Genomic DNA, 27,013 nt, shown 5'->3' on the forward strand with positions numbered 1-27,013 from the left:
ACTTTTAAACCATTGTTTTTGTTATTATACTTGACCTACCTTCTGCTGCCCTACTTTCCCTTCTCTTAATCAGTGTGCATCACACCCTCCTCCTCCGCCTTGCTCCCTATATCATAGTGCACTTGCTTTCTTTGTCTCGTCCCTTTCATTTCCACAAATTCGCCCTTCTGCAACCTTTCACCTCTCTTCTTGAAGCCACATTGCCACAAACAAAATAAGAAGAACCATAATATAACCAAGAAAGATTTAATTTATAAAACAAAAATTTAAAATATTTAATTAAAAACACAGAACCATCAAGATGGTGTGCCAACTATCTCAAGTAAATACAGAATCTAACTGCTGTAACTCCTGTCCTCTATTTGCAAGATGACCTGGGCCACAGGACTGCCTGTTTTCCCAGGTATTTAGCTGAAGGTGCTTTTCTCACACAACATCCCATGGAGGAGGTGGAGCCAATCAAGTTCAAAACACCAAGGAGAGCAGGAACCATCAGATGATCTGCTTGGAATTTTAGGCATTAGTTACGACTGCTGGCAGACATTTTGACTGACTCAGAGGAACAATTCTTGAAGACTATTTTCTTTTCAGCACCCAATGTTATGGGAACAAGTCCCACATGGGAGGAAAAACTGACAAGATCCCCAAACTATCAAACTCATTAACATTATTATTTTTATCATTATTTGAATTGTGGTAGCACCTAGGAGCTCTAGTCATAGACCAGGACCCTACTTGCTAGCCACTCTCTACTTCTAATATTTAACTCCACACAAGAAGAGAGAGGGATTAGCTTCATAACCAAATCTGCTGACAGACAGCATTCTCTTTTATGTTCTTGGTTCCAAATTACCATCTCCACTTGCCTGTCCCTTAGAGACTTTACTGCTTTACATGGTTCTGTGATTTGCGTGGCAAGGTATGTAACTCCTGGACTAGGAATCTGCAAAGCAACTTCAGAAAGGACAACAGAAATACATGCCAAGGGAAAGCAACAATTCTTTGTTAAGTAAGCCAACTAGATTCAAATATGACCAGACACCAAACAGTACAATAGGTTGCCTTTTTGGTCTGAATGGTTGGCCAGTATTTGAGGACTTGCAGGATGCTTCCATTAGGAGGTGAAATTGATGGTAGAGTCAGGTATTCACTTTGTGCAATCCTGTTTATTTACAAAACATGGACACAAACACCTGTTTCTCTGAACACAGTATGCACAAACAGAGCAGGCAGTGTCCTTGCTGGCTATTAGCCTCCCTTCCAAACAGAGCTCTGTCCAGTATAATCTCTCTCTCTTAGCTTCCTCTCAGGGTCATGCTATCTGTGCTTCTCTGGCTTTGTCCTTATTTTTCTGGCTGCTTTCTTCTTCTAACACACACAGCTAAAATCAAATTAATACCCCAGCCCCTGCTTTTGCAATCAGTTCCCAGTGAAACCCTCTAATTCTTACCAAGTTAATTCTTTGCTCAGGCCTTTCATTTGGCCAATACTTTGGGTGGTAACTTCCAGTGCTCCAGCTATTTTACTACATAATAGAACTTAATTGTTTTTTTCATTTTGCTCAAGTGAAGTGTGCCCAACAGCTTCAAAAAAGTCTGTGATTGCTCACAAAGTACACACTTGCTGGAAGCTACCAATATACTTGGAGGAAGCTACCATGCTCGCTGGTACAAGATCATATATGGAGGAAGAAAGCAAGACCTTTCCATTTAAACATGTATCCTTCCAAATCCTCCATTATAAGAAGCCAACAACCACTAATTCATCACTGATACTTTTATTACTATTTCCAATCCTTCCGTCTTCTACCAATCTCATTTGTGCTGAAATGCTAAACGCACATCTACAGTAAAGATCAAGTTTCCAAAAAAATTACATAACACATTCTCACTCATGTCCATATCCAGAGGTCTATTCAACCTTGGACATACATCCATGAAATCTGCATTAACATTAATGTGAGGCATGGGTACACAGCCAAGGAAAGAGAGACCCTTTAAGTCTCTGAAAATGAATCATCTTATTTACAAAACTAAAGAAAAAACATCAGTGTCATAAAACAGTAGTAAAGGGAATAGAGTTACTCTTCAACTATACCACCATTAACATTAAACTTAGTTAATGACTTCCTCTCCCAAGTGAATGAACATGAACTTCTCTTAATGTTCATTTCTTCTCTTATGTATTTGAAAACACTTGATTAACTCTTAGAACTAAACCACTAAAACAACAGTTCCTGTGACCTCATTTTGACCTAACTTTGAGAGATTCACTTAATGATTAGATTAAAATAGTTGCTAAAGTCTGCAATTAGATAGCTCTCCTATATTGCAAGATAAGCTGTACAGACTTCCCTTACTGTGCCCTTTATTCCGTAAGTACTATACAATACTGTACTTTTTATCATGTGAGACTGTTCTGGAGCAGAGGCGGGGGTTCCAGTAGATATAAATCCTGAGTTGAGTCAACAGAAAAAAGATTTTAATAAAATATTATAATAGTGTATGTAAAGTACAGTATTCTGTACCAGTGTAATATTATTTTAAAATCCAATTTACCTTTTACAGTTTCGGTCCTTCACTTTTTCACTTAACTCAGGCTACTTTCTCTATGAATCCTGGGTACATAGTCATTTGTGCAACCCACACTAAAGCCTGTGCCACCAAAACCTCAGTGCTATTTTTAGTGAGCTAGCTAAATGAATGCCTGCGTGGGTATGTCTACATGAGCTGCAAATCTATTTTAATAAAGAATCTTATTCCTTTTACTTGGTTTGCCACCATGCCTTCTGCACATTTGCACAGTTCCTCTTTTTCTCACTTATACTTCATTTATTCTTTGAAGAATGTTTTCCATATAGTAAATATATAAAGTATAACATTTTTTTCAACTTAAACCTATCTGTGGTAGACATTTTAACAACAGGCTGATAAATATTCAACCATTTCAGCGGTAAAGAGATGAAAGTCTGCATTAGTTCAATCAGGAAATAAATGCAGGTTTCAGTGATTTCATTGCAATATCTGTTCGTACATGTAACTTATTTAAGTTATGCAGTGGGTTATTCAACAAGCAAGTGATGCAATGACTTGCACAGATAAGCTACTGCACAATTTACAAGGTCATGGAGCTAATTCATTGTGACAAGCTGTTCTGTTATAATCATATCTCTCAAGGGCTCTACAGTCATAAGTAGAGAGCTCTGAATATTACTTAACAATTAAAAACTGCTCTACCGTTCAGCAGAAGTTTGAATTTTGACTCTTGTGAAACTTAGCTACTTCAATGTTTATTAGGGCTAATACCAGGCTTTCTTCTCTGAAGGCAATAAACAGCTCCATGGAAAACTTTAATTTAATACAACTTGAAACAAAACTAAAGACAATAGGGATGAAGAAGGCTGGGGAGGGTTGGGGGAAGAGATGGGGAGAATGATGCAGAAAGTGAAGGAACAGTCAATAGGACACCCCTGGTCTCTGAGAGCATGGAGTGGGAAAGGAATGTGAGTGAATGTATAACGAAAGGTTGACCCGTCCAACTGGACCTTCTTTACTGGCTTATGCTGTAAATCCTACAGTTATCGTGGGAATTACATCCAGTTTCAAATTTTCTAGAGTTCATAAATAATAGGATCAGATGTTTTCTTTAGAGTCTAAAATGATTATAGTCTCTTGCATTTAGCAAGCTTCTATTTAGACACCACCATCAGTGTTCTTATAGGAGAAACTGGCCCAAATGAAAGAAAAAAGAAAGAATACAACTAAGAATATTTCAGCACTAAAGGGCTAACATAATACAATACTTGTAGCCACAGTGTGGCATTTATCATTGTTTTACACTAAATGACACCACAGAGAAGAGAAGAGTATTGGTCAAAAATAAATAGATAAAGGGTAAGATAATGGACAGTCTGAGGGCAGAGCACAGATACTCTTGCCCAAACCAAACACTCTCTATATTTCTGTGTTTCTAAAATTCATGCATATAAAGGCCAGAAGGAATTACTGATATCATCTAGTTTGATCTCCTGCACAATGCAGGCCACAGAACCTTACCTAGTAATTTTTTCATAAAGCCTATAGTTTTTGTTTAAGCTCTAGCATATCTTTCAGAAATATATCCAGTCTTGATTTAAAGACTTCCAGTGATGGAGAATCCATCACATCCCTAGGTAAGTTGTTCCAATGGTTAATTACCCAAATTGCGAAAACCATGCACCTTACTTCTAGTCTGGCTTTGTCTAAACTTTAGTTCCCAACCTCAAAGGTACTGTTTATTTTTTTGTCTACTAGACTAGGGGGAGGGATAGCTCAGTGGTTTGAGCATTGGCCTGCTAAACCCAGGGTTGTGCGTTCAATCCTTGAGCGGGTCACTTAGGGATCTGGGGCAAAATCAGTACTTAGTCCTGCCAGTGACGGCAGGGGGCTGGACTCAATGACCCTTCACGGTCCCTTCCAGTTCTAGGAGATAGATATACCTCTATTTAAAAAAAAAAAGATTAAAGAGCCACCTACTATCAGAAATCTCTTCCTCATGTATGTACTTGTAGACCATGATCAAGTCACTTCAAACTCATAACATGTTCTAGTGCTATCTTGATTTACAAATTTAATTCAAAGGGTTTGCATCAAGGAGGCACAAAACATAGCTGGAGGGTCTATGGAGGCCCACTGAGTCCTAAAATCTCTCTAACTACAGGAGGACAACAAAGGTGATCAGCTGCAGGTTTTTCTACAGGGTGAATTGAAAAAAGCAACAATTTCTATTCATCTATCTCAGAAAATATAAGTACAAGAAACATTATGGATGTGTACATTATTTTGACCTAAAAGGGCCCACAAATTTACTGGTTCATGGCAAGTGATGAATGAATTTGGGTACCCCTGAGTTATGTACACTAATGGCCTGATTGGCAACATGTGCAGCTGCTAGAACCTTGAGGCACGTACTGGAGCATTTTCCAAGAACACATTTAGTAATTTTATAAATCAGATCTATCTGCATAAATCATCCCTCACTCTCAAATTGCAGTCAAGATTTTATGTTTTCAAAAGTGTGATGGCCACATCAAAAATACATAGTCATTCAACAAAAATAGCCAAAGCTGTTAAATTGTTTCCTGTAAAAGGAAAAAAGGCAAACAGCTACTCACTGTGAACAAGGAAGCAAAAATCTTTCCACATCAGTAACAGTGTGAGCTTTGTGAAGCCCTCTGCATCATATTCCACCACACCACTATAAAAACAGAAATATAAAACAAGAACACATTTTTACATAATATTCCTTACAATAATAAATGATAAGCAAATAAATATTGGGTTAAGGCAAAGGAAAATACCCAAGATTTTACTTTATTTACTATCAGCTACTGTGTTCTATCCAAATGCAGGCTGCATGTGGCTTCTCTCAAATGGAATAATTTTCTAACTTACATTACAATAATGGAGCTTCCATCTGAGGAATGGCTATTGTCAGTGTAAACAAGATACTTTTTAAAAGGCAATGAGCTCTGCTAATAGCACTTGCAATGGCAATTCAGTAATAATTGAACATATCTACCCAAAACTGCATGTATGTTACTCAGATGGAGCTCATTAATACACTATGATATTGAAGTTATACGTAAAAAGCAGAGACTTTACTGAAAATCTAGGGACTCATGTCATAACATTGACTTCCAGTAATTACTGGTCTACAATTTTTGAGAAGTCGTCTGCTTCAGAGATAAAATGTGATATTTATTATGTATTTTGATGTGCTGAATTCAAATATGACAATTAAAACAACTGATTGGCTACTGTTTCTAAGATATTTAAGTTTTTACATTTTATGTCTATGTATATTGTGTAGATAGTAGAGTTTTAATCACCAATTGTAAATCTAGGTTTTTTCATGTGTTTATGGTTGCTTTACATGATAATATTTCACCTGTCCTGTTTATGTAACACTTTAAAAATCAGCAAAAGGGTTATATAAATAAAATTTATTATGAAACAAAAGGCAAAAAACTATTATGTACATAGTTTAGTCCTATGCAGTGTCTACTCGGCGCTTCTTGGCTTGTCTCTTGTATTCATTAAATGGAGCATCTCTTGTCACTGTCCAGCAATAGTCTGCAAGCATTGATGGGCTCCATTTGCCCTGATAGCCTGCCAGGAGATTCCACTGCTGTAGTCTGGAGCCCAACAGCTCTGCCTTACTCTTGGGGAGTTCCAAATCCCTGACAAGGTCATTCAGTTCACCTTGTGTTATGAGGTGTGGTTCAGAGGAGGAGGATGGGAGAAAATGTGGGTCCTGTGACATTGATGGTTCAGGACCAGAAGTTTCATCCTCTTCCTCTTCCTCATCTGACTCAAAGGAGAATGATTCTGGTGCATCAGGAACCGGCAGTCCTTCTCCGTGGGGTACTGGGCGTATAGCTGATGGAATGTTTGGATAATGCACAGTCCACTTTTTCTTCTTTGATGCACCTTTCCCAACTGGAGGCACCATGCAGAAGTAACAATTGCTGGGATGATCTGTTGGCTCTCTCCAAATCATTGGCACTGCAAAAGGCTTAGATTTCCTTTTCCTGTTCAACCACTGGCGAAGATTTGTTGCACAAATGTTGCAGCATATGTGTGGGGCCCACCTCTTGTCCTGATCTCCAATTTTGCAGTCAAAATAAAGGTGATAGGCTTTCTTAACCATAGTGGTTATACTGCGCTTTTGTGATGCAAAAGTCACTTCACCACAAACATAGCAGAAGTTACCTGCACTGTTCACACAAGTACGAGGCATCTCTGCTCACTTTGGCTAAACAGAAATGTGTCCCTTTGCAAAATCAAACACTGATAAATAAGAGAGCACAACACTGTATGATTTCTAGAGCTGATATAGGGCAATTTGTTCAGCAGAGTGATGTAAGCTTCGTTATGATTGCATCATCCATGACTTCTAAGAATAACATGATGCAATTCATATCATGTATGATGCAATACCAGCTTCAGATTGCATCATTCATTGTTTTGCCTAAAAAGCAAGTACTGTCCAAACCCAGTCATAGATTTATTCATAGATCCAGTCAAAGATGTATTTTAGTCATTTCTGGTTTAAATTGAGATCCCTTCCCTTTATAACTCACTTATCCTCTGCCATTCCCAAGTCAAGGGTCGTATATACTAATTCAATAGCATATCTTGTAAACTAGAGCCAATCAACAATTTTAAGCATCATTTTCGTTCTCAGTGACCCAGAATTAGTAAAGTTGGACTACATTTATTTCAGAAGCATTTTGGCTGTAGAGCAGTGTAATCTAGGTGGAGTCTAAATCTGACAATTTATACATCTAAAATATACAAATATACATTCAAAATCCACAAATTGAATTTTAAATTTAAAGAAAAGCTTTCATAAGGACTATTTTTTTTACTTATGTAGAGAAAAAAATCCATATGACAGCTGAGTTAATATCTTCATCCTCGATTCCTGATTATCTTATATTGTTAAACACTGACTTGTCAAATTACTGTGGTGCTGTTTGTTATTGTTGTTGTTGTTGTTATTTTTGCTGCTGTTGTTTTTTTAATTTAGTTTTTGTATATTGTCAAATTTATCATATTGTCATAAATAATACACAAGGACCTAAATTCTGATTAAGTTGCTCATACAATTCTGTCTACCCTTGAAATGGAATAAATACCCAAACCATTAGGGGTGGTCTGTCTTTTTAAGACTATAATAGCATCAGAGTCTGTAAACTGCAATGTTTCAATATACTAATTTGTTACATAACATGTGCTTTTCATACTTCTATCATCAACTTTATCTTATCGACCCTGGGATCAGATGGTGTCTACTGTCATGTTTAAACTACAGCAGGATGTCAGGACAGTTTACTTGGTCATTATGGAGATGGATTCTTTTTGTCTTAAGAATTGTGTTATAAATCCATTGTACAGATGGCGGGTTTTCTGTAGCACAGATTGGATTGAATAATTTTCAGAAAAGAAATCATGTTTACAGTCAGACCAGTTCTCCAAGGTCTGTACTAACGTCTGATTTGCACCACTGATATCGATCTTATATGGTTTGGATCCATAAGAAACTGCCTCTCTCCTTAGGTGTCACTGTGCCACCTGAGAGCATCTGGGATGCTTCTCCTTACAGTCTCTCTATAACCATCCATCCATTCATTTTCTGATGTGCCTATTGCCATAATATCTCCGTAGTCATGCTATACAGAAATAAGAAAACTTCAGTTTCTTCATAAAGGGATGAAAACTACTATCTCCTCCTCATTTTAGGTTACTTCCTGAGTTGAATTAATGTGGTGGCTGGCTTCCAGGAGGAATAATGCTGGATTGCTTGCTACAATCACTACTACGAGAAGGCCTATGTGCATCATTTTCTGAAGATGGATAGATGTGGACTCATCCAGTGGAAGTTAATTATATAGTCAAGGGTCATGTAATGAGCATGCTCTCCTGCCCTACAGCAAGTTTTACCTCTAGCTTCAAGTCATCCTGTTGACTGTAGCTGCTATAGTAGGATTATATATAATGTTTCCGCAGAACCTTATAATGAGAGGTAGGCTGTCATTGCTTCAACTAGCAACCAGGACATCTAACCATGAATCAGAAAGGTAAAATAATTTTGCTTTTGCTGCTATTACATGAGAAGATGCATTAAAAGAAGACTTACGTTCCAAAGTGACTCAGAAAAGCGGCAATATACTCCCTTCTCTTATGGTATCCCTGAATAACATATTGTACCTGGAAAAAAAAAAAGCCAACCCAAAGCTATGAAGACATTTTACAGAAAGAAAAGGCTCCCAACTCTTCATATTTTTCTAGCTTTATTGGAGAAATCTATTTACAGAATATCAATAATGTTGCATCCTACTTTTAGATGGCATGTTTCATCCTAAAGGATCCTAAAATGCCTTTCAAACAAACTGCACACAGGGCTCCCTTGATTCACCTGTAGGTGAATCAGCACCCAGTAGCACTACTGTGCAATAAGAAGTAAAGAAGAATGTCATATCCAATTGAAGCAATAGAAAAAACCTTAGATAGGCAATGTGTAATTGGCTGAGCTAGCGTTTGGCCAGGATGCTAGAGAAACATCCTGTTAAGAAAATTGCTTAGGACCATAATTGTGCATTTGAAAAACAGCATCTCTAGCAGCAGAATACTTCCTAACAGTAAGCTGTATTATTGGCTTCAGGCTGACTCAGATACAAGAGAGCCACCTACTGAATCGCCAACACCAAATTCTGTAGTATCCTGAGTTTCCCTTGAAAGTCTTCCATCCCAGCACTGATTCAGACCACTATGCTTAGGTTGGAAGTCCTGTTGACTTGAATGGATTACTTGCAAGATAAGCAAGGTTAGACTCATGATGAAACCAACACCGAAGATACTAGGCTGAAAGTGTATCTAGTTCCTAACTCATTATGTTATATCTATAGGATACTTCCATTCATAGTCACTTATACAAATCCTACTTTGCTTTTCATAATGGAAACTAACTCTGTTAGAGCCTCTTAATGCTGGGGGGGTGGGGTGGGGGAGATATATACTTTATTTGTGTTGGCTATGGTAACATTGGATTTCCTTGGTTGGCAAATGCTTGTGTTAAGTTATTTGAAATAACCTTGATACAATCAGTGCTCAGAGCTATGTTATACTCTCTCAAAGTAAAATAATTCTATGTATAAAATAGGACTTATTTCAGTTTATAAAAAAGTGCTAAGTTTGAAGGCTTTGTGTGGGATCTAAAACATTATTTTGGAAAAAGGAAAACAGATGTTAAGTTTGCTTAAGTAACTTTGTTTAAAAAAAGGATAAAAACAGTCCTGTGTACTTATAGCTTTTAAAAACAGAAAGTAGTTTTAACAGAAAACCACAACAAAATAGCTCTAAAGATAGATTTCTGTATAATTATGGAAATGCATTTTGAAGGAACCTTTTCTAAAAGACATCATTTAATTTCCTCATTTAAACAAGAGAAACAAAAAAAATATGAAATAAAAAAGACAAATACAGAATCTACAGTAACCGGATTGCTGAATGCCTGGCTCTAAGTTACTGTTCTAAGTTAAAAACTACATTTAAATCATCTGAGAAACTTAACAAAATATTATACCTAATGAATAAACCTTCTCTTTCGCTTAGACTCTAAGCCAAACAGAATATAGACTTCTATTAATGGAAAAGGTAAGTGGCTATTACTTTACTATATCAACATTCATCAGAGAAGATGAATCAGTCCATTTGGATGAATTAGCTGAGATAATATCACTGTAATAGGACCTTTTGTCGAGTGCTCACAATCGACAGTAATCTAGGGATAGTTAGATGTCTTTCCACTGAAAGATAAATTCATTGGCTATATATTGCTATTTATCTAGCAACAGAACAGTAATATGCTGGGGTTTTTATTCTAATGTACCTTAAAACAATAAGAAAACTCCTTTAAAACCCAAGAAATGCTGTGTACTTACAACCCCCATGGACTTAAGCGGGTCATGAAAGTGTTCAATCTCTCACAAGATCAGGTATAAGACGGTGTTACTGGAACAGTTTAACTTGCTTGAGTTGCTTTACTTAAATCATCGTGCGAATAAGCAGAATCTTTTGTTTCCACAGTGTTTTCATAAAATTGCTTAGAGTACAGTATAACACAAGAAGGAAGGAGAAATTAAGTTCTGTGTATTAACTCACCTTGTTAGTCAGCAGCTGGCATACCTGCGGTACATAGTCAATGAGACAGCCTCCACCTGGAAAGGCTGGGATGTGAAGGGCAGAGGAGCCTCCAAGAGCACTAAAAATAAAATAATTTTATTTCACAATATATCAGATGCTGCTCCTATGGGACATGTTAGTGATTCCCAATGTAAAAAGCCCAGCACCACACTAAGAAAAGATTACAAACTGATTTATATTAGCCCTGGACTATGTAATAAATATTAGAGATACAAATCATAACTTTACCATATACTACTGCTGACACCTTACTGACAAGCAGACATCTTTAACTAAGAGTATCAAACCCCTCCAACTGCAAGAGTTAAGTGCTCGTAATAGGAATGGCAGACATACCAAGCATCCGCTCAAAGAATAGTTTTAATTTTATTTATTTAATGATTTGTATTATTTTTATCATCATTGCATCTAGGTTCATAGCAGCTTAAATGCAACCAGACATTGCATCTAACTGTATACAACAGACAGTATAAACAGCCTTCCATGTAACACCCAAGCATCCATAAATAACCCACTTATGTCCACAGTAATTCAAAAAGAGCAGTTTCTCAACACCTTCGAGAGCCACTAAATAACTTATCCATTAACCCCTATCAAATCCTGTAAGTGTGAGATCAACACCTCATGGTCAAGCATATCAAAGGCATATCCCATAAAATTAACATGAACATCTGACTGGAGCTGGTTGCACTGTTTTAAAATTACATTATGTTCCCTCCCCTTTTCTTGACTAGCTCTATACCTGAACTTTGTCCATCAGTAGAAAAAGATAATCTGAATAAAGATACTAATTCTGTCCCTGTACCATACACAGACCAGAAACCAGAATGAGAGAGACCAAGGACAGTGAAAGGAACCCAAAGCTGCATTGGCACAACCTTTTCAATAGCCGTTCCCATAAAAGAAAGATTTGAGAAAGCGCTGTAATTGTCAAGGCCAGAAACTTCATCTGACGGCTTCCTCTACAAGCAAGACCATAACCACTTTTTCTTAAAAGTTCATTGCACACCCAGATAAAGGCAATACCAGTTTTTTCAACAACAGACCCAAATCTTTCCCATTGTCTTTTACCAATCATAAGGGACACGAATCTATCTTAGAGGTCATGGCTTGTATCTCTCTTTGAACATACAGTACTTCTCTATAAATTAAACTAAGCTATACTCCAAAAGTTAAGATGTTACTTTGTCTCATGCTATTTATATATTACTCCCACAAAAACATTAGGATCCAATAGATCGTCTCTGCAAAGCAAGGTCCTTATCCTACAAATGGATTCTCTGGCATGGATTCTTATGCCTTGACAGACTCTTTCTTTGTCTAGGTATAAGAGTCTATACTGGCAAAATCCTTTGAATGATAGAAGACTAAATCAAAAATTTATCATAATGAGATGCACTGAAAGCTGTTACTGAAACCGTCTGGAGTCAGCAGACTGTTCACCACATGGAATAGTTCTGTAGAGCTGGACTTTGCAGATGCAAGACTGAATAAGAAAAAGAAAATACTTTAGTGTACAGCACAGCAACACAGGAACAAAACTCTTTATGCTGCCATTAGTCAAATATAGAGCTGTTTTTTGTCACCAACTTTAGTCTCCTTCTTGGTTGCATTGTTTGTTGCAGGTCATCTATTTATCAAGGTGATGTGTTGAGAAGTATGGGAATGCTATTTGGCCGCTTAAGGACGGGTCAGAGACAAGCGGATCATAATGTATTATTAGCCGATCATCAAAAGTGTGGTCTGATAGCCAAACTATAATTTCCCCTCAGAAAATTCTGAAATTCTATTCAGATTAGAAGAATGAAGCAGGGTACTCATCTTGACAAGTTAAGAGTTGTCTCTGATCCTACTCTGAAGATGATAATGATTGGGCCATGTCAAGTTTGGAATCTCCACTCCCTATATTATACAAATATATCCCCTGAACACTCCTACCCTTAAACAAAGGAAGTGCTGTTGTCCATCCCACAGTCTCTCTTGCCTCAGTTGCACCCAAATCTAAGGCTCCTCTCAGAAGTGAGATATCAGTGGATATGCTCAAAATAGTACAAAGAAAATCACAGATTCCTCTTTTGGTTCCAACAGACTCATAGACTTAAAGGTCAGAAGAGACAATTATGATCGTCTAGTCTGACCTCTTGCACAACGCAGGCCACAGAATCTCACCCACCCACTCCTATAATAAACCCCTAACCAGTGTCCCAGCTACTGAGGTCCTCAAATCATGGTTTAAAGACTTCAAGGTCCGGAGAATCCTCCAGCAAGTGACCTGTGCCACACAGTGCAGAGGAAGGTGAAAAAACTCCCAGGGCCTCTGCCAATCTGCTCTGGAGGAAAATTCCTTCTTGACCCCAAATATGGCAATCAGTTAAACTCTGAACATGGGGGCAAGACTCATCAGCCAGACACCCAGGAAAGAATTCTCTGCAGTAACTCAGATCCCACCCCATCTAACATTCCGTCACAAGCCATTGGGCATATTTACCACTAATAGTCAAAGATCAATTAATTGCCAAAATTAGGCTATCCCATCATACTATCCCTTCCATAAACTTATGAAGCTTAGTCTTGAAGCCAGATATGTCTTTTGCCCCCACTACTCCCCTTGGAAGGCTGTTCCAGAACTTCACTCCTCTGATGGTTAGAAACCTTTGTCTAATTTCAAGTCTAAACTTCCTGATGGCCAGTTTATATCTATTTGTTCTTGCGTCCACATTGACACATTGGTACTGAGCTTAAATAATTCCTATCCCTCCCTAGTATTTATCCCTCTGATATATTTATAGAGAGCAATCATAGCTCCCCTCAGCCTTCTTCTGGTTAGACTAAACAAGCCAAACTCTTTGAGTCTCCTTTCATAAGACAGGTTTTCCATTTCTTGGATCATCCTAGTAGCCCTTCTCTGTACCTGTTCCAGTTTGAATTCATCCTTCTTAAACATGGCTTCTGGTTGACCAGAACTGCACACAGTATTCCAGATGAGGTCTCACCAGTGCCTTGTATAACAGTACTAACACCTCCTTATCTCTACTGGAAATACCTCGCCTGATGCATCCCAAGACTGCATTAGCTTTTTTCACAGACATATCATATTGGCGGCTCATAGTCATCCTGTGATCAACCAATACTCCGAGGTCCTTCTCCTCTTCTGTTACTTCCAACTGATGTGTCCCCAGCTTATAACAAAAATTCTTGTTATTAATCCCTACATGCATGTCCCTGCACTTTTCACTATTAAATTTCATCCTATTACTATTACTCCAGTTTACAAGGTCATCCAGATCTTCCTGGATATCCAGATATCCCGGTCCTTCTCTGTATTTGCAATACTTCCCAGCTTTGTGTCATCTGCAAACTTTATTAGCACACTCCCACTTTTTGTGCTGAGGTCAGTAATACAAAGATTAAATACGATTGGTCCCAAAACCAATCCCTGAGGAACTCCATTAGTAACCTCCCTCCAGTCTGACAGTTCACCTTTCAGTATGACTCATTGTAGTCTTCCCTTTAACCAGTTCCTTATCCACCTTTAAATTTTCATATTGATCCCCATCTTTTCCAATTTAGCTAATAAGTCCCCATGTGGAACCGTATCAAATGCCTTACTGAAATCAAGGTAAATTAGATCCACTGTGTTTCCTTTGTCTAAAAAAATCTGTTACCTTCTCAAAGACATAAGAGAATCTCTAACAGTTTTCAAATGTTGCTTCTTTTCTTATATTGCTCTGTTGCAATCCATTTTCCAGGCTCTGAATGATTATTTTAAATTTGTGACAAATGGCTTGTCTACACTAGAGAGTTTTGCCACTTTAACTGAAACAGTTATAGATAAAGTGGCAATATAATTCTCTACTATGAATGCAGTTATACCAGTATAAAAGTGCCTATACCAATATAGATTATTCTGGTTCAGGTATTGAAATAAGCAATACCATTCTAAGACACCTTTATACTGATATAACTGTGTCGACATTTGGGCTAATACCAGTATAGATATATTGGTAAAATATAACACCTCAAACTGATGTAGTTATATCAGTATAAATTTTCTAGTGTAGAGGAGGCCTAAAAAGGTGTCTAGGAAAATCAAAACCTGCTTAAAACAGCAGAGATGGAGCTAGCCCGCCAAACCACAAAGACAGAGATGGAAGGCAGAAGGTGGGGTAGTTGTTTTGCTGGTACCATGAAGATTCTAAGGGGAAAAATATGTTGCCCTTTCACCATAAAAATGTCTTACAAATGTTTTCCTTAATTACTATTCGCTGATTTCATACAAGAGGAGTTTTCCAGTCTGGGTATATTTTTAATTTGAACTAGTGAAAAGACATTTTAAAAACTCCTTTAGCAAATGAAATCTCCATTAAGCATGAGTGACACATATTAAGAACCAATTTTTGACAACTACCTGGAAATTAAAATGTAGATATACTGGGTCGAAGAAATAAATTCATCCAATATGAACTCAAGTAAGAATGTATGTTCAATAATAAAATATCTATGCATTTAAACTGCATAAAAATCTGCATGCCACTAATCCCCTTAAAACCATTATTGGGGAAAAAAGTGACATGCCCTGTACAAGAAATAAAGACTCATCAAAATATTCAGGCACATACAATTATGTGGTAATCTATTAACAAAGATAAAAGAGAAGATAATGTTTTGGGACAACAGGATAAATAAACCCTTAATGATGCCAGACTTTTTTTTGAGAAAGAAACACTTTTGGAGCTCTTTATAACCATAAACAAAAATTAGGGTAGAACATATTAACTTTGGCAGCACTACAAATGTGTCAATGTATGTAAAAAGTCTTGAGGAATGGGTTCATGTTTCTCAAACAAGTACTTATTAATGAACACAAAATAGAGAAGCTATAGTATTACTGAGCATGCACATCACAAATGGATACATTTTAATGTATTTTATAATTTTTTTTTACAGGTCTTTAGTACAAATGAATAGAAAATGATGAAGCTCTCTCTCCTGGAAGTGCTTAAAGGAAACAGGAGCCTACAAACATGTAATCTGCAGTTGTCAAAGAAACAAACAATTTTAAGACGATCATAAAAAAGGATCAAGGTTCTTCAACTTAATGCATCCAGGTACACTACTTAGCAGAATCAAAATATCAGTACAAAAAGGCCAGATAAATTTTACCAAATTAACTAAAGGCATGCAGATTATCCTTAAATACCGGAAAGATATAATGGTATCAACAGAAAAAGAACAAATGTTGGAAATGCATTTTAAAAAATAATATATATGTGGAGAATGAAAATGAAGAATGTAGCAAAATGTAAGAACTATTTCTAAATTCTATCAAGAGAAAAAGAAAATAGATGAAACTCTAAAATAGATGAAAGATAGGTCTAGCATTTGGGACCTATGTAATCAAGTGTGTATGCAAATCAGGAATGTGTGTGCAAACAAAGAGGTGTGCGCTCACAATCATGCACATGTTTAGTCTTACTGAAAATAAGTCCATTTATTTACTTCCCTTAATCATAATATATTTGTAAACTGAGCTAACTTTTAGGTTTTGCAAATATCAGTGAGCATAGAGAACATTTAAAAAGTCAGGGAAGTTTGAGATTACAAGTTTGGTTGAAAAACGTAGTAGTACTGATGTAATATACTTAGATTTCCGTAAGCAGTGTAGTTGTAGCTGTACTGGTCGCAGGATAAAGAATAGTTCTGTGCGGCTTGAAAGCTTGGGACTCTCACCAACAGATGTTGGCCAATAAAAGATGCTACCTCACCCACCTTGCCACTCTAGATATCTGAAAGGCATTTGACTTGATACTGCATAACCTTTTGGGTAAAAAACTAGAAAGACACAAAATTAACATGGCACATATTAAAGTGGATTAAAAGCTGGCTAATTAATAGGTTACAAAATGTAATTGTACATGGGGAATCATCTAACAGGTGTGTTTCTAATGAGGTACTGCAGGGATCACTTCTTGGCCTTACACTATAACATTTTTATTGCACCTCTGTATTTGACACTGGTGAGACTACTGCTGCAATGCTGTGTCCTTTTCTGGTGTTCACCATTCAAGAAAAAGCATGTTGATAAATTGGAGAGGAGTCAAAGAAGAGCTACCAGAATCATTAAAGAATTAGAAAATATGCCTTACAGTGATAGACTCAAGGAGCTCAATCTATTTAACTTAACAAAGAGAAGGTTAAGAGGTGACTTTACCTCTGCCTAAATGGGGAACAAATATTTAATAATGGCGTCTTCAATCTAGCCGAGTAAAGCAGAACACAATCCAATGTCTGGAAATTGAAATTAGGCAAATTCAGACTGGAAATAAGGTGTAAAATTTAAACAGGGTAATTAATCATAGGAACGACTTATCAAGGGTTGTGGTGGGTTCGCCATCACTGACAATTTTTAAATCAAGACTGGATGTTTTTCTAAAACACATACTCTGGAAATCATTCTGGGGAAGTTCCATGGGCTGTATTATATAGGAGCTCAGACGATCACAATGGTTCCTTCTGGCCTTGGAATCTATGTATCTATGAAAAAACTGGTGAGAATTCACCTACAATGTTGTACGCAGTCCTGAGCCTCTCAATACCTGAAAGATGTAGATAAACTGGAAGAAATTCAGAGGAAAGTGTCTTAATGATTATGAGGTTGCACAGTGTGCTGCTGGAGGAAAAACAAACTTAAATATGTTTGCCTTGGTTAAATGTCAATTAAAGGGACATATGATAAAGGCCTTACAAGCGTATGATGGTTTTAAACCTCAAAGAGAAGAACTGATTAAGGTGAGCCAGTAGTTAAAACTGAGAGCAACAGGGAGAAATTGAGCAAAGGAAAATGGAGTGAAAAGAAAATCTCAGAAAAAATCTCAACAAGAATGATCTGCTGAACTATACAGTAGCCTCTGATGGACCGTGGCGATAATTCTGTCACTGTAGACACTTAAAACAACCCTGGACAAAGCACTGAAAGGAATAGTCCTGCATTAGCCTAAGGATGGACAAGATGACTTTCCCATCTCTAACTTCTATGATTTAGATCAGTCTCTCACAGAGAGTCTTTAAATTATGAGAGAATTAGACTGTGAGATATTTCAGCTGTTAAGAGTCTTTTACTGAAAGTTTATTTTAAGACAATGCCTACTCCAATTGTTACATATTTCAGTAGTTACGAAATCAGGGGACTGAGCCTAATTTCAACAGAAATTATACAACGTCATATTGATAAGCTCTGCTGACAGATATAAATATCTGCCTCAAAGGGCAAATATTTAACAGACATACTAGTGCCTGACATTGCACTGCTTTTACTGAATGATCTCAAGTGATCTCATTACTCTAAGAAAATAAACATTGTAAATAGTTTCAAAAGAAACAACTGAAAAAAGGAAGCTACGTAAATGTAATTTTAGAATTTACTGTAATTATTATTATTAACCATATGAACAAAGACAAATCAACGCAGTCTTTGTATTCTGCTCTGAAGGACATGTCTCTCGTACCTCATCAGTTCTCTCAGGCATTCTCATCTAGATTGTGCACGCCTCTTTCTCCTGCTTTTGAACACCATGAGAATGCTAGCAGTTCCCTATGTCTTTCCTCTGTGAAGGTCTAGAAACTGTCCTCTAACAGGTTTGAAGGGGAGGTTGAGAAACACCAACAAGAAAAGGACGGTCTTTCTCAGAAGTGCAGGTCAAGAGAGGACATTGTAGAAGACAAAGGGCAGCTATTTGTGATTTAGTCCTTCCAAGAATTCTGGTTTGGTCCAGTTTCCCAGCAACCAGAAACTCTCCCTCCTTCCTGGCACAGTGTGTCTGGAATAGCCTGTAAATAAGCCAGTTCCCAGATAACAAACCTGGTGATTATCTACATTTCTAAGAATTTTGATCTAATGGATTAGAGTGGCAAGCTGCTGTGTGTGGTCCCAGGCTGGAGCTCAATGGAAGCTGGAATTGCTGTAGAATTAGTATGCTTGCCCCTTGAGGGGAGCAAGATGCATCACATTACTCTCAAGCCATCTCCTTTGGCAGATCTATAAAACATTTTGAGAGAAACCGAGCTTAACCCTGCTCAGCTGCAAAGTAGGTTTATACAAGGTAGGGTCTTTAAGAATGGGGTCCTTCCATAGAAAGGAGGGAATCCTGGTGCAAACCCTCACCCCCTTCTCTGAAAAGAGAAAGTGGCTGCACAGAATTTATTTAAGGAAAATAAAGGTAAACAGGACCAGGTGGAACTCTGAGCAGACGTGCATGTTTGTTCCTTGTGTTGGACTGGAAATCTATTTGCCAAGTACTTGAATAAAATAATATTTTGCATTTTGATAATACCTTCCACCCAACCACCTCAAAGCATTTTACAAATATTAACTAACTAAGCCTTACAACTGCCCTGTGAGGTATTATCTCTATTTTACAGTTGGGGAAGCTGTGGCACAGAGGTGAAATGACTTGTTCAATGTTACACAGGAAGTGTCTTGCTGAGTTGGAAAATGAACCCATGAATTCCTACCCCAATAGCTACAGTTAAAAATAACAAGTGAGGAAGTATACATACACTGTATAAATAGGTCAATACATTTTCCAAGAGTTTTAAATAGATGTTCTTATGCTGTGCATGCTTTTTAAAGTTTCCAGTGAAGGCTCTTCACCTAGTGTGATTTCCTTTTTTTTGAATTTATCTGAAGACTACTGCAACAAAATGCATCTGCTGTGAGAATGGAGTGAATCTTAATCAAAACTTAGGTTGCAGGAAATCAAGGTTCACACCAGGCAACATCTGCAAAGCAAGAACTAGATTGAAAGTCACCTGGTAGTCTGCTTGTGACATATTCATTGCAGAATTTATGGTGAATGGATAATACACAGTACTGATCCTGACTGGAAAATACAAATATCTAGTCAAATGAATGCTGTTTTCTTTCAGGGTCATATCTTATAGGTCTATCAAGGGCAATAGCGGCTTGCAGGAGATTTTTTGTCTTTATCTTGCAGGCAAGAGGTCTGGAGGAATTCAGACTTTTGTATCCCAGTCTGTCAGTCAGGTCAGGTGGAAATGCCTGAGGTATGAGTTCTTACAAAGTGGGCCAGCTTGTAATTTTTCTTAGACAGAAGGAGGTAGTGACATCGGAATGCATCCTGTGAAGGACAGACATTTTTGTAGCTGCAAATTGCCAAGTGATAATACAAATGTTTCCAGGATGATAGAATACAAAATATACTCAGGGCCACAGCTCTTTGTTACCTGACTGTTCAAGAGTGTCAAATGAATTGTTCTGATGGAGCAGGAATTGCAAAGCAAAGCTGAGCTGTTCTGTCAGCCAGAGATTAATTCTCAAGAAAAGAAGAACTATTTATGACAGGGTGAGCCAGCTACAAAAGGGTAAGGGGCTGTCATATGATTCAGCGGGATTTAAAGGAAAGGGTGTATCCCTTGGGGGGCCGGGAGGAGAGAAGAGCAGAGCAGAGAGTGGTATATAGCGTAAGAGCTCTGGACCACGCAGCATGTTTTGCTCTGGGGAATAGCTTTGCTTTATTATTTAGTGAGTTTTTGTGTTATGAATTAATAATAGTGCACTGAAGGAAAGGCCTGAAAGCGATATGGGCATGGCCCTGAATTCTTCCAGGGCTGGTGACAGACCCCACACCAGCATACACTGCCATTTTTACATAAATAATTTTTGAATGGTTTGTCTGCTGACTATTTAAGATATACTTACATTTGTGGTTAATTTGTGTGTGTTCATTGCATATTAGGCACTCTTCACAAATAAAATGGATGCCTATTTCTGGGATGAGATCAAAAAAATTGTAACATCATAGTTATTTCATTAAATCAATTCCAAAGAGAGAAAGTTGGCATCTCCCACTGGCTAGCTTAGATGACTCCACACCTAGCATCCTGGTTTTTGTGGATCCCATCCCTAAGCATGGTTAAGGGAGGCTAGGTGCCTAACTCAGGTGTTGTGGATCCCAGTGTTGTTCCATTGATTTTCTAGGCACCTAAACTTTCTTTGTGTGGATCCAGGGCTTAATGTTTCTGTGCCTCAGTTCCCCATCTGTAAAACAGAGATAATGGTACTTCCCTATATTCGCAGGAATTTTTTGAGAATAAACACTATTTAAAAGAGTGTGAGGCACTCAGATACTACAGTGATGAGGTCCGTATTACTGTAGATCAGGGGTTCTCAAACTGAGGGTTGGGACCCTTCAGAGGGTCGTGAGGTTACTAAATGGGGGGTCACGAGCTGTCAACCTCCACACCAACCCCGTTTTGCCTTCAGCATTTATAATGGCATTAAATATATAAAAAGTATGTTTAATTTATAAGGGGGGGTGCACTCAAAGGCTTGCTATGTGAAAGGGGTCACGAGTAAAAAAAAGTTTGAGAACCACTGCTGTAGATAGATAGTAATATACAGTACTTGGCTTTTTGCATCATTACGTAGACTAGGAGCCCCAGACATTTTTGACCTGAGTCTTGAATTATCTTACTGTCAGCAAAGAAAACCCATGCATCAGCTTCCCTTTCAACAGAATCAACAAAGGAAGGAGCATGCATATGAGGTAACCCTGTATACTTGAGTGGGAGTTCTCTTGCACAATAGTATTTTATTTTTGCTCTGTGAGAGGAAAAGAAGTGGAAAGACTTTTACATTTGTGAACAAGGTCTGGCACAATGAAAGATGTGCATACACTCATATTTATATCTGTACCAGTTTCAATATACTATGCAACAGCAATATATCCATCACCAAGTGCTATATATTAGTGATTTGTATTCAGAAATCTTTCTAATAAGCTGTATTCTCACTCCAAAAAACACATTAAAGTATCAGAAAATGATATTTTTGAGTGGTTATGAATAATATGGTTGGAAATTACCCAGCCTTGAAAATGTAAATAAACAAAAACATGCCTGGACATGGGAAACCTGTTTTTGTATTAATTTTTTTTTAAGCTAAGAGCTTGTCTCTTGGATTGGCCAATGTTAAAACATGTTAAATCCCATTTACTGGTGATGGAAGGCAGGCTTTATAGGCTACAGCCTTTTCTTTTACCTGGATACACCCTTGTTAATGCTCTCAATGTACACTTTGTCCTGCCTTATTTTGAAATTGCACGTTCTTTTCAGACATAGGCAAGTGTTTAAAGAGATCTGTCATTCAGGATGGCTGTAAGGAAGAGCAGCCTGAAGCATGTGAAAAGGAACTCCCATCTTTTCTCTTTTCTTTCTGATTGAAGACAGGTTTTATGGTCTTTGATCTCCTGCTCTGTTTTCTTTCTTTCTCCTTTGTTACTAAACAGTTCTCTCTCTCTCTCTTTTTTTTTTTTTTTTTGCAGCTTCATCACTTTTAGTACGTTACACCGTTTGGAACAGGAGACAGAAGGAACCACATCAAATAAAAGAATGTGACCACAAAGGCTGCCTTGAAAACCATGATCCCAGATTTGTTGTAATTTTACCATTTTCAGACTCACTCACCCATAATCAAATCCTCTCTACCATTTTAACAATGTGGTGTTGTGCAAAAACGTTGGAATTCTGCTGCAGTCAGCAACAAAGAGCTTAACAATACAATGAGACAACAAAACATTGGCCCTGTTATTAAGAAACATTCAATCTAATTTTGATACTGTTTTCTCCCCTTTCCAACAACTTCTTTTTCAACCTGGTTCTCTGCTAGAAATGTCAACGTAGAATTAATTTAGATAAAGGAAATAATTATTGCTATTTATTAGAGCACCTGAAAGTTTGTTGGATACCTCACAGTACACACAGGAAAACATGGTTCTTGGGTCAAAGAGTACATATAATCAGACACTGCAGAACACCACAAGCATGCACAGTAGGGATGGATTGGCAGGGGAGGAAGGGCAGGGATTGTAGCAATGAGATTATATAGTTACTCAGCAAAAGTTTGGAGCAAAAACAAAACACGACAAAACAAAAACACATTTTTAAAGTGCTTTGTACTAATTTCTGATAAGAAGATTGGTAGGAGTCTTACACAGGGTTTTGAATGAGGAGAGGGTAGTGGCCAGGCAGGATCCCTCAGGTAGGGAATTCCATGCATAGGGGATAGTGTGGAAAAAAAAGGAAATGATTGTGGGGAAAGCAGACAGATGGAGCATTGAAGCTGAATAAAGACAAGAGACAAGCTCAGCTAAGTAGATATGGACATTATGTTGGATCAAGAATTTAAAACATGAAGTGGTGAGGAAGGTGAAGCAGAAAAGGGGTTCAAAATGGAAAGTTACATGGTCAGGTCCATAAGCCAGGAAAATTAGCTTCGTGGTTGTGTTCTGTATGGATCTGAGGAGGGTGATATGTATGTTGGGAAGTTGGAGATGTGGCAGTTATAATAATAATAATGACTGCGATGATGATAGTTTTTGATGTCTGAATAAAATATTGAGACCTTAGAAACGTTGCGGAGACAGAAGCAGTAGTATCTGTCCACAGCTTGAATATGCCAGGTGAAAAACAGGAAAGAACTGACGATGACGCCACGTTATAGGGCATAATGGCTGGGATGATGATATCAACAGAGAGAAAATAACTGAAAAGTAATCAGTTGAGAAAGTTTTCTACAAGTTAGTGACAGAGTGTTACAGCATAAAGAGATTTCTACATTTCTGCCCCAAAAATTTCTATGAGAGGGATCTGACAGATATTTTACTATGACAGTGGATGGCTAATTAATGTAATACATCCACATGATAGCACATAAATCATTCAAAGACCGAAAAACTATTTACATTAAACCATACAACAGAGTATTTGGCAATGAATTGGGTTTTGATTGCCCTTCCTCCTGGCTCTTTTCTCCACTAGATAAGTGGATCCCTTTTTCTAGACTAGAAGATAGGGTGTACACTTGGTTTTAACAAAGTTTGGCACTGCTCAAAGTAATTGGCCAAACTGAGTTTAAAAAGAATTAGATGAAAAAGTATTACACAACTAAGTTATAAATCAATTCCACAGCTAAGCATAGACTGTGTAAAATCAGATGAGTAAAAACTGTATTTATCATATCTGGAGAATTCAGTCCTGTTAACAGCATATCCCTATCACCGAAATACACCGTAAATTTAATTATTTGACAACAGTAGAGAAGGGGAAGCTGTAGTACCTATAGGAAATATTTGTATTAGCATTTAAAGTTAAAGATGTGAAAATGTTTCAAAGTTGTTTAAATATTTGTTCTGCACCCCGATCAGCATTAGAGAAATGATGAGGATGGGGGCAGCACTGAAACTGGTTTCTGAAATTTAACTGTGAATTTCTTGTCCTTCAGACATCTACCTTAAATAGTCCCTGCTGTTTAGTAGGTAGCTTTATAACAATCTTTAAGGTAATGAAGTTTTGACATACAGGAAATCTGCTAAGTAAATCTGGTTTTTCTACTCAGAATCATTTCTCATGCTCAAAAGTATAAGCCTTTCAATTCAAAACTACCACCTCACAGTAAGAACTATGAAAAAAAAGGAAAATGGATTACATGTAGAATGGAGATGGGAATTAAGATTTTGAGAAAAAATCTGGCTAGATTTAGGGTCTGTGAATGGTTTACTATAGTTCTTTTCCCTACAGATGTCAAGAAACTTTAAGCATATATAAAGGAGTTAAAGATCATGAAATTAAGCAATCCAAACAGAAACAGGACTAGAAAATATGCACATTGTGAGCACTCTTCTGGAAAAGTAGTATTGAATAATTCTTGATAAAATCTGAGATTTATGTTTGGTGAAGATCACTGGGAATTCTGCATTGCGTCCATGTGTGGTATATGACACCACTTGCCTTTTGATTTGTGATCCTGATTTCTGTATTGCAGCCCACCCCTGTTGCAGCAGTGGGAATTTCTCCTGGAACTTCACTGCACAGAAGATTTATCTCAATGTACACATGTATCTTCTACCTCTCTCTACAGAGAATGTTCAATGTAAATGAATGTCTGCCTAAGACTGACACCATCTACTTGAGATAAGTTCTTCTGCAAAAAATATTAATTAACATTCATTGGAATAAAAACAATTTGCAGGGATGGTTTTCACAACCCTTTCCACTGTTTTTTCCATGACATGAGTTTTAAACAAGCACATTTTGTTCTTAAGAATGTTTGCAAAACGCAAGCAGCACAAATACCCATGTGAATATGTGACCCCCTGAAAACAGAGGGAACCATGGCTGTGTTACAAACCACAAAGGTCAACCTTTGCCAACTGTAAGGAAGATTGTGAATAACAATCACAGTAACAGACTTCAAACCACAGAGACTGATTTACGCTGGCTATACTTTCAAGGCTATTTCTGCGATTAAAAGGATAGAGACCGAGTTTAAAAAGAAAAGAAAGCAGAGATTGGTGTTATTATATGTCATGTATAAATCACACATAAAACCAGAGCATGGCTTTTGTGCATGCACAAGTACAACTGAGCACTAGCCCCTGTAGATGAAGCATAAAATTGCCAAAAGCACATAAATGACTTAAGAGCCTAAATCCCCCTTTCAGAAGAGACTTAGGTACTCAGGAACCTAAGCTTCATTCAAAAATCAATGGGACTTTTGTTCCTAAGTACCTGAATCATTCTTGAAATTGAGATTTAGGATCCTAAATCACATAGGCACTTTTGAGATTTTTACCGAAACTCGAATATACTGTTATATTGCTGTTGCTCTCATGGGGAAAGCATTCATTAAACATAATGAGTAACCAGAGTAAAATAAGTCATGTCACCAATAAACATAATTTAGGTGTAATTTATTTCTTTAGTTGCTCTTGATGTTTCTATTTTGCTTGCCATATACTGCTGTCATTCCTGTACAGTGCACAAAACAGGATGTGCACTCAGCAATGACTCATTAGCAAATATGTGTTTTGCATAGGTGTACACAGGCAATGGGTGGGATTAAGACATGTGCATCCGACATAATGAATTCAAATATAAGGAAGGGGATTTTTTTTTTAAACCATTCAAGGTCAGTGTGTAATGTTCAGAATAAGGAATACACATGCTGAATATCCCCTAAAAGAACCAGAGGGGTAGCCGTGTTAGTCTGGATCTGTAAAAGCAACAAAGAATCCTGTGGCACCTTATAGACTAAGATGTTTTGTAGCATGAGCTTTCGTGGGTGAATATGCATCTGACGAAGTGGGTATTCACCCACAAAAGCTCATGCTCCAAAATGTCTGTTAGTCTATAAGGTGCCACAGGATTCTTTGCTCCCTAAAAGAACGTGTTGCTACAGATATTGGCTAAAAGGACGAGTAGCACAACCATGGGCCATTCACACCATTTACTTTTAACAGCTAACACTAATATCCAGAATGGATGAGAGCCTTTCCAAAACAAATCTCTTTGCTGATGCTGCACTTATACTTCCATGTCAAAGATTTAATATCCAAAGTGAGAATGTGTGTGCATAAGGCATCAAACAAAAGAGGACAATGGGATATTTGATATACATTCTCATGTGATACCAGACAATAATGCTGCCATTGGACATTGTCATCAGTTATATTAAGAATTTTGCTTTATTAATTGAAAACCATCCCAGAAATCTGATGATGGAAGCAATCTGAATTTCTTAACTTTTTTGTGATATCAAATTGAGACATTCTCTATAAAAGGACTGTATTATTTTTATCTTTAAGCAATGATTAATAAAGCCCTTGAAACTAAAGAATATTATCTACTACAGTGAAGTGACTTGAGAGTTAAACTACCACAGACAGATAATTTCTTCTTTCCCCAAAGTCACGTGGATCTCTCTAATAATTTGACTAAGCTATTAAGAAAATCTGCAGTATATATATGCACTTACTAATATACTAATAATATACAGGTATATTTACTAAAAAATAACAAATATTTTAGTTACACTATTTTTGAAACAGCTGATGATAATATATTACGTACGTTTGACTGAATCAAATGAGTAAGAGGAGGCAGTTATAACTGTTCTATACCGATGAATAAATGACTAATTGCTACAAGGTAACTAATGTGCAGTTTAAAAGTACTTTAACTCAATCTAATTTTGTATGCGTGAGAGAGAGAGAGAGAGAGTACATAACGTGACAAAATTCTGTTTTGCATTGCTTTTGGCTGTTCTTGAAGTACACAATACACTGTGTGTGTTTTCAAATTTTTATGTGGATTCTGGTACACGAAGTATGAGAAATAAGAAAAACATATGTTCACAAACAGAGATCTAGGAAAATAACAGAATTTCTTCAAATGTTTCCAGATAGTCT

The 27,013-nt window shown here is 37.3% G+C and overlaps 1 protein-coding gene across 5 annotated transcripts in view; it reads right to left on the reverse strand.

Annotated features, from left to right (window-relative positions):
- Positions 1–27,013, reverse strand: part of BABAM2 (BRISC and BRCA1 A complex member 2) — a 337,614-nt gene that overhangs the window by 62,954 nt on the left and 247,647 nt on the right. For all 5 annotated transcript variants that reach the window (XR_007773757.1, XM_050948585.1, XM_050948586.1 and 2 more), the window contains exons 8-10: positions 10,707–10,806; positions 8,683–8,753; positions 5,153–5,235 (exon numbers count right to left, since the gene is read on the reverse strand). Coding sequence is in view for 4 of the 5 variants with exons in the window: in XM_050948585.1 (XP_050804542.1) it covers positions 5,153–5,235; positions 8,683–8,753; positions 10,707–10,806 (254 nt within the window). In the remaining variant the exon portion in view is untranslated. The remainder of the gene's footprint in view (positions 1–5,152; positions 5,236–8,682; positions 8,754–10,706; positions 10,807–27,013) is intronic.

Source organism: Gopherus flavomarginatus, chromosome 4 (genome assembly GCF_025201925.1).
Source record: "Gopherus flavomarginatus isolate rGopFla2 chromosome 4, rGopFla2.mat.asm, whole genome shotgun sequence".
NCBI classification, from domain to species: Eukaryota; Metazoa; Chordata; order Testudines; family Testudinidae; genus Gopherus; species Gopherus flavomarginatus.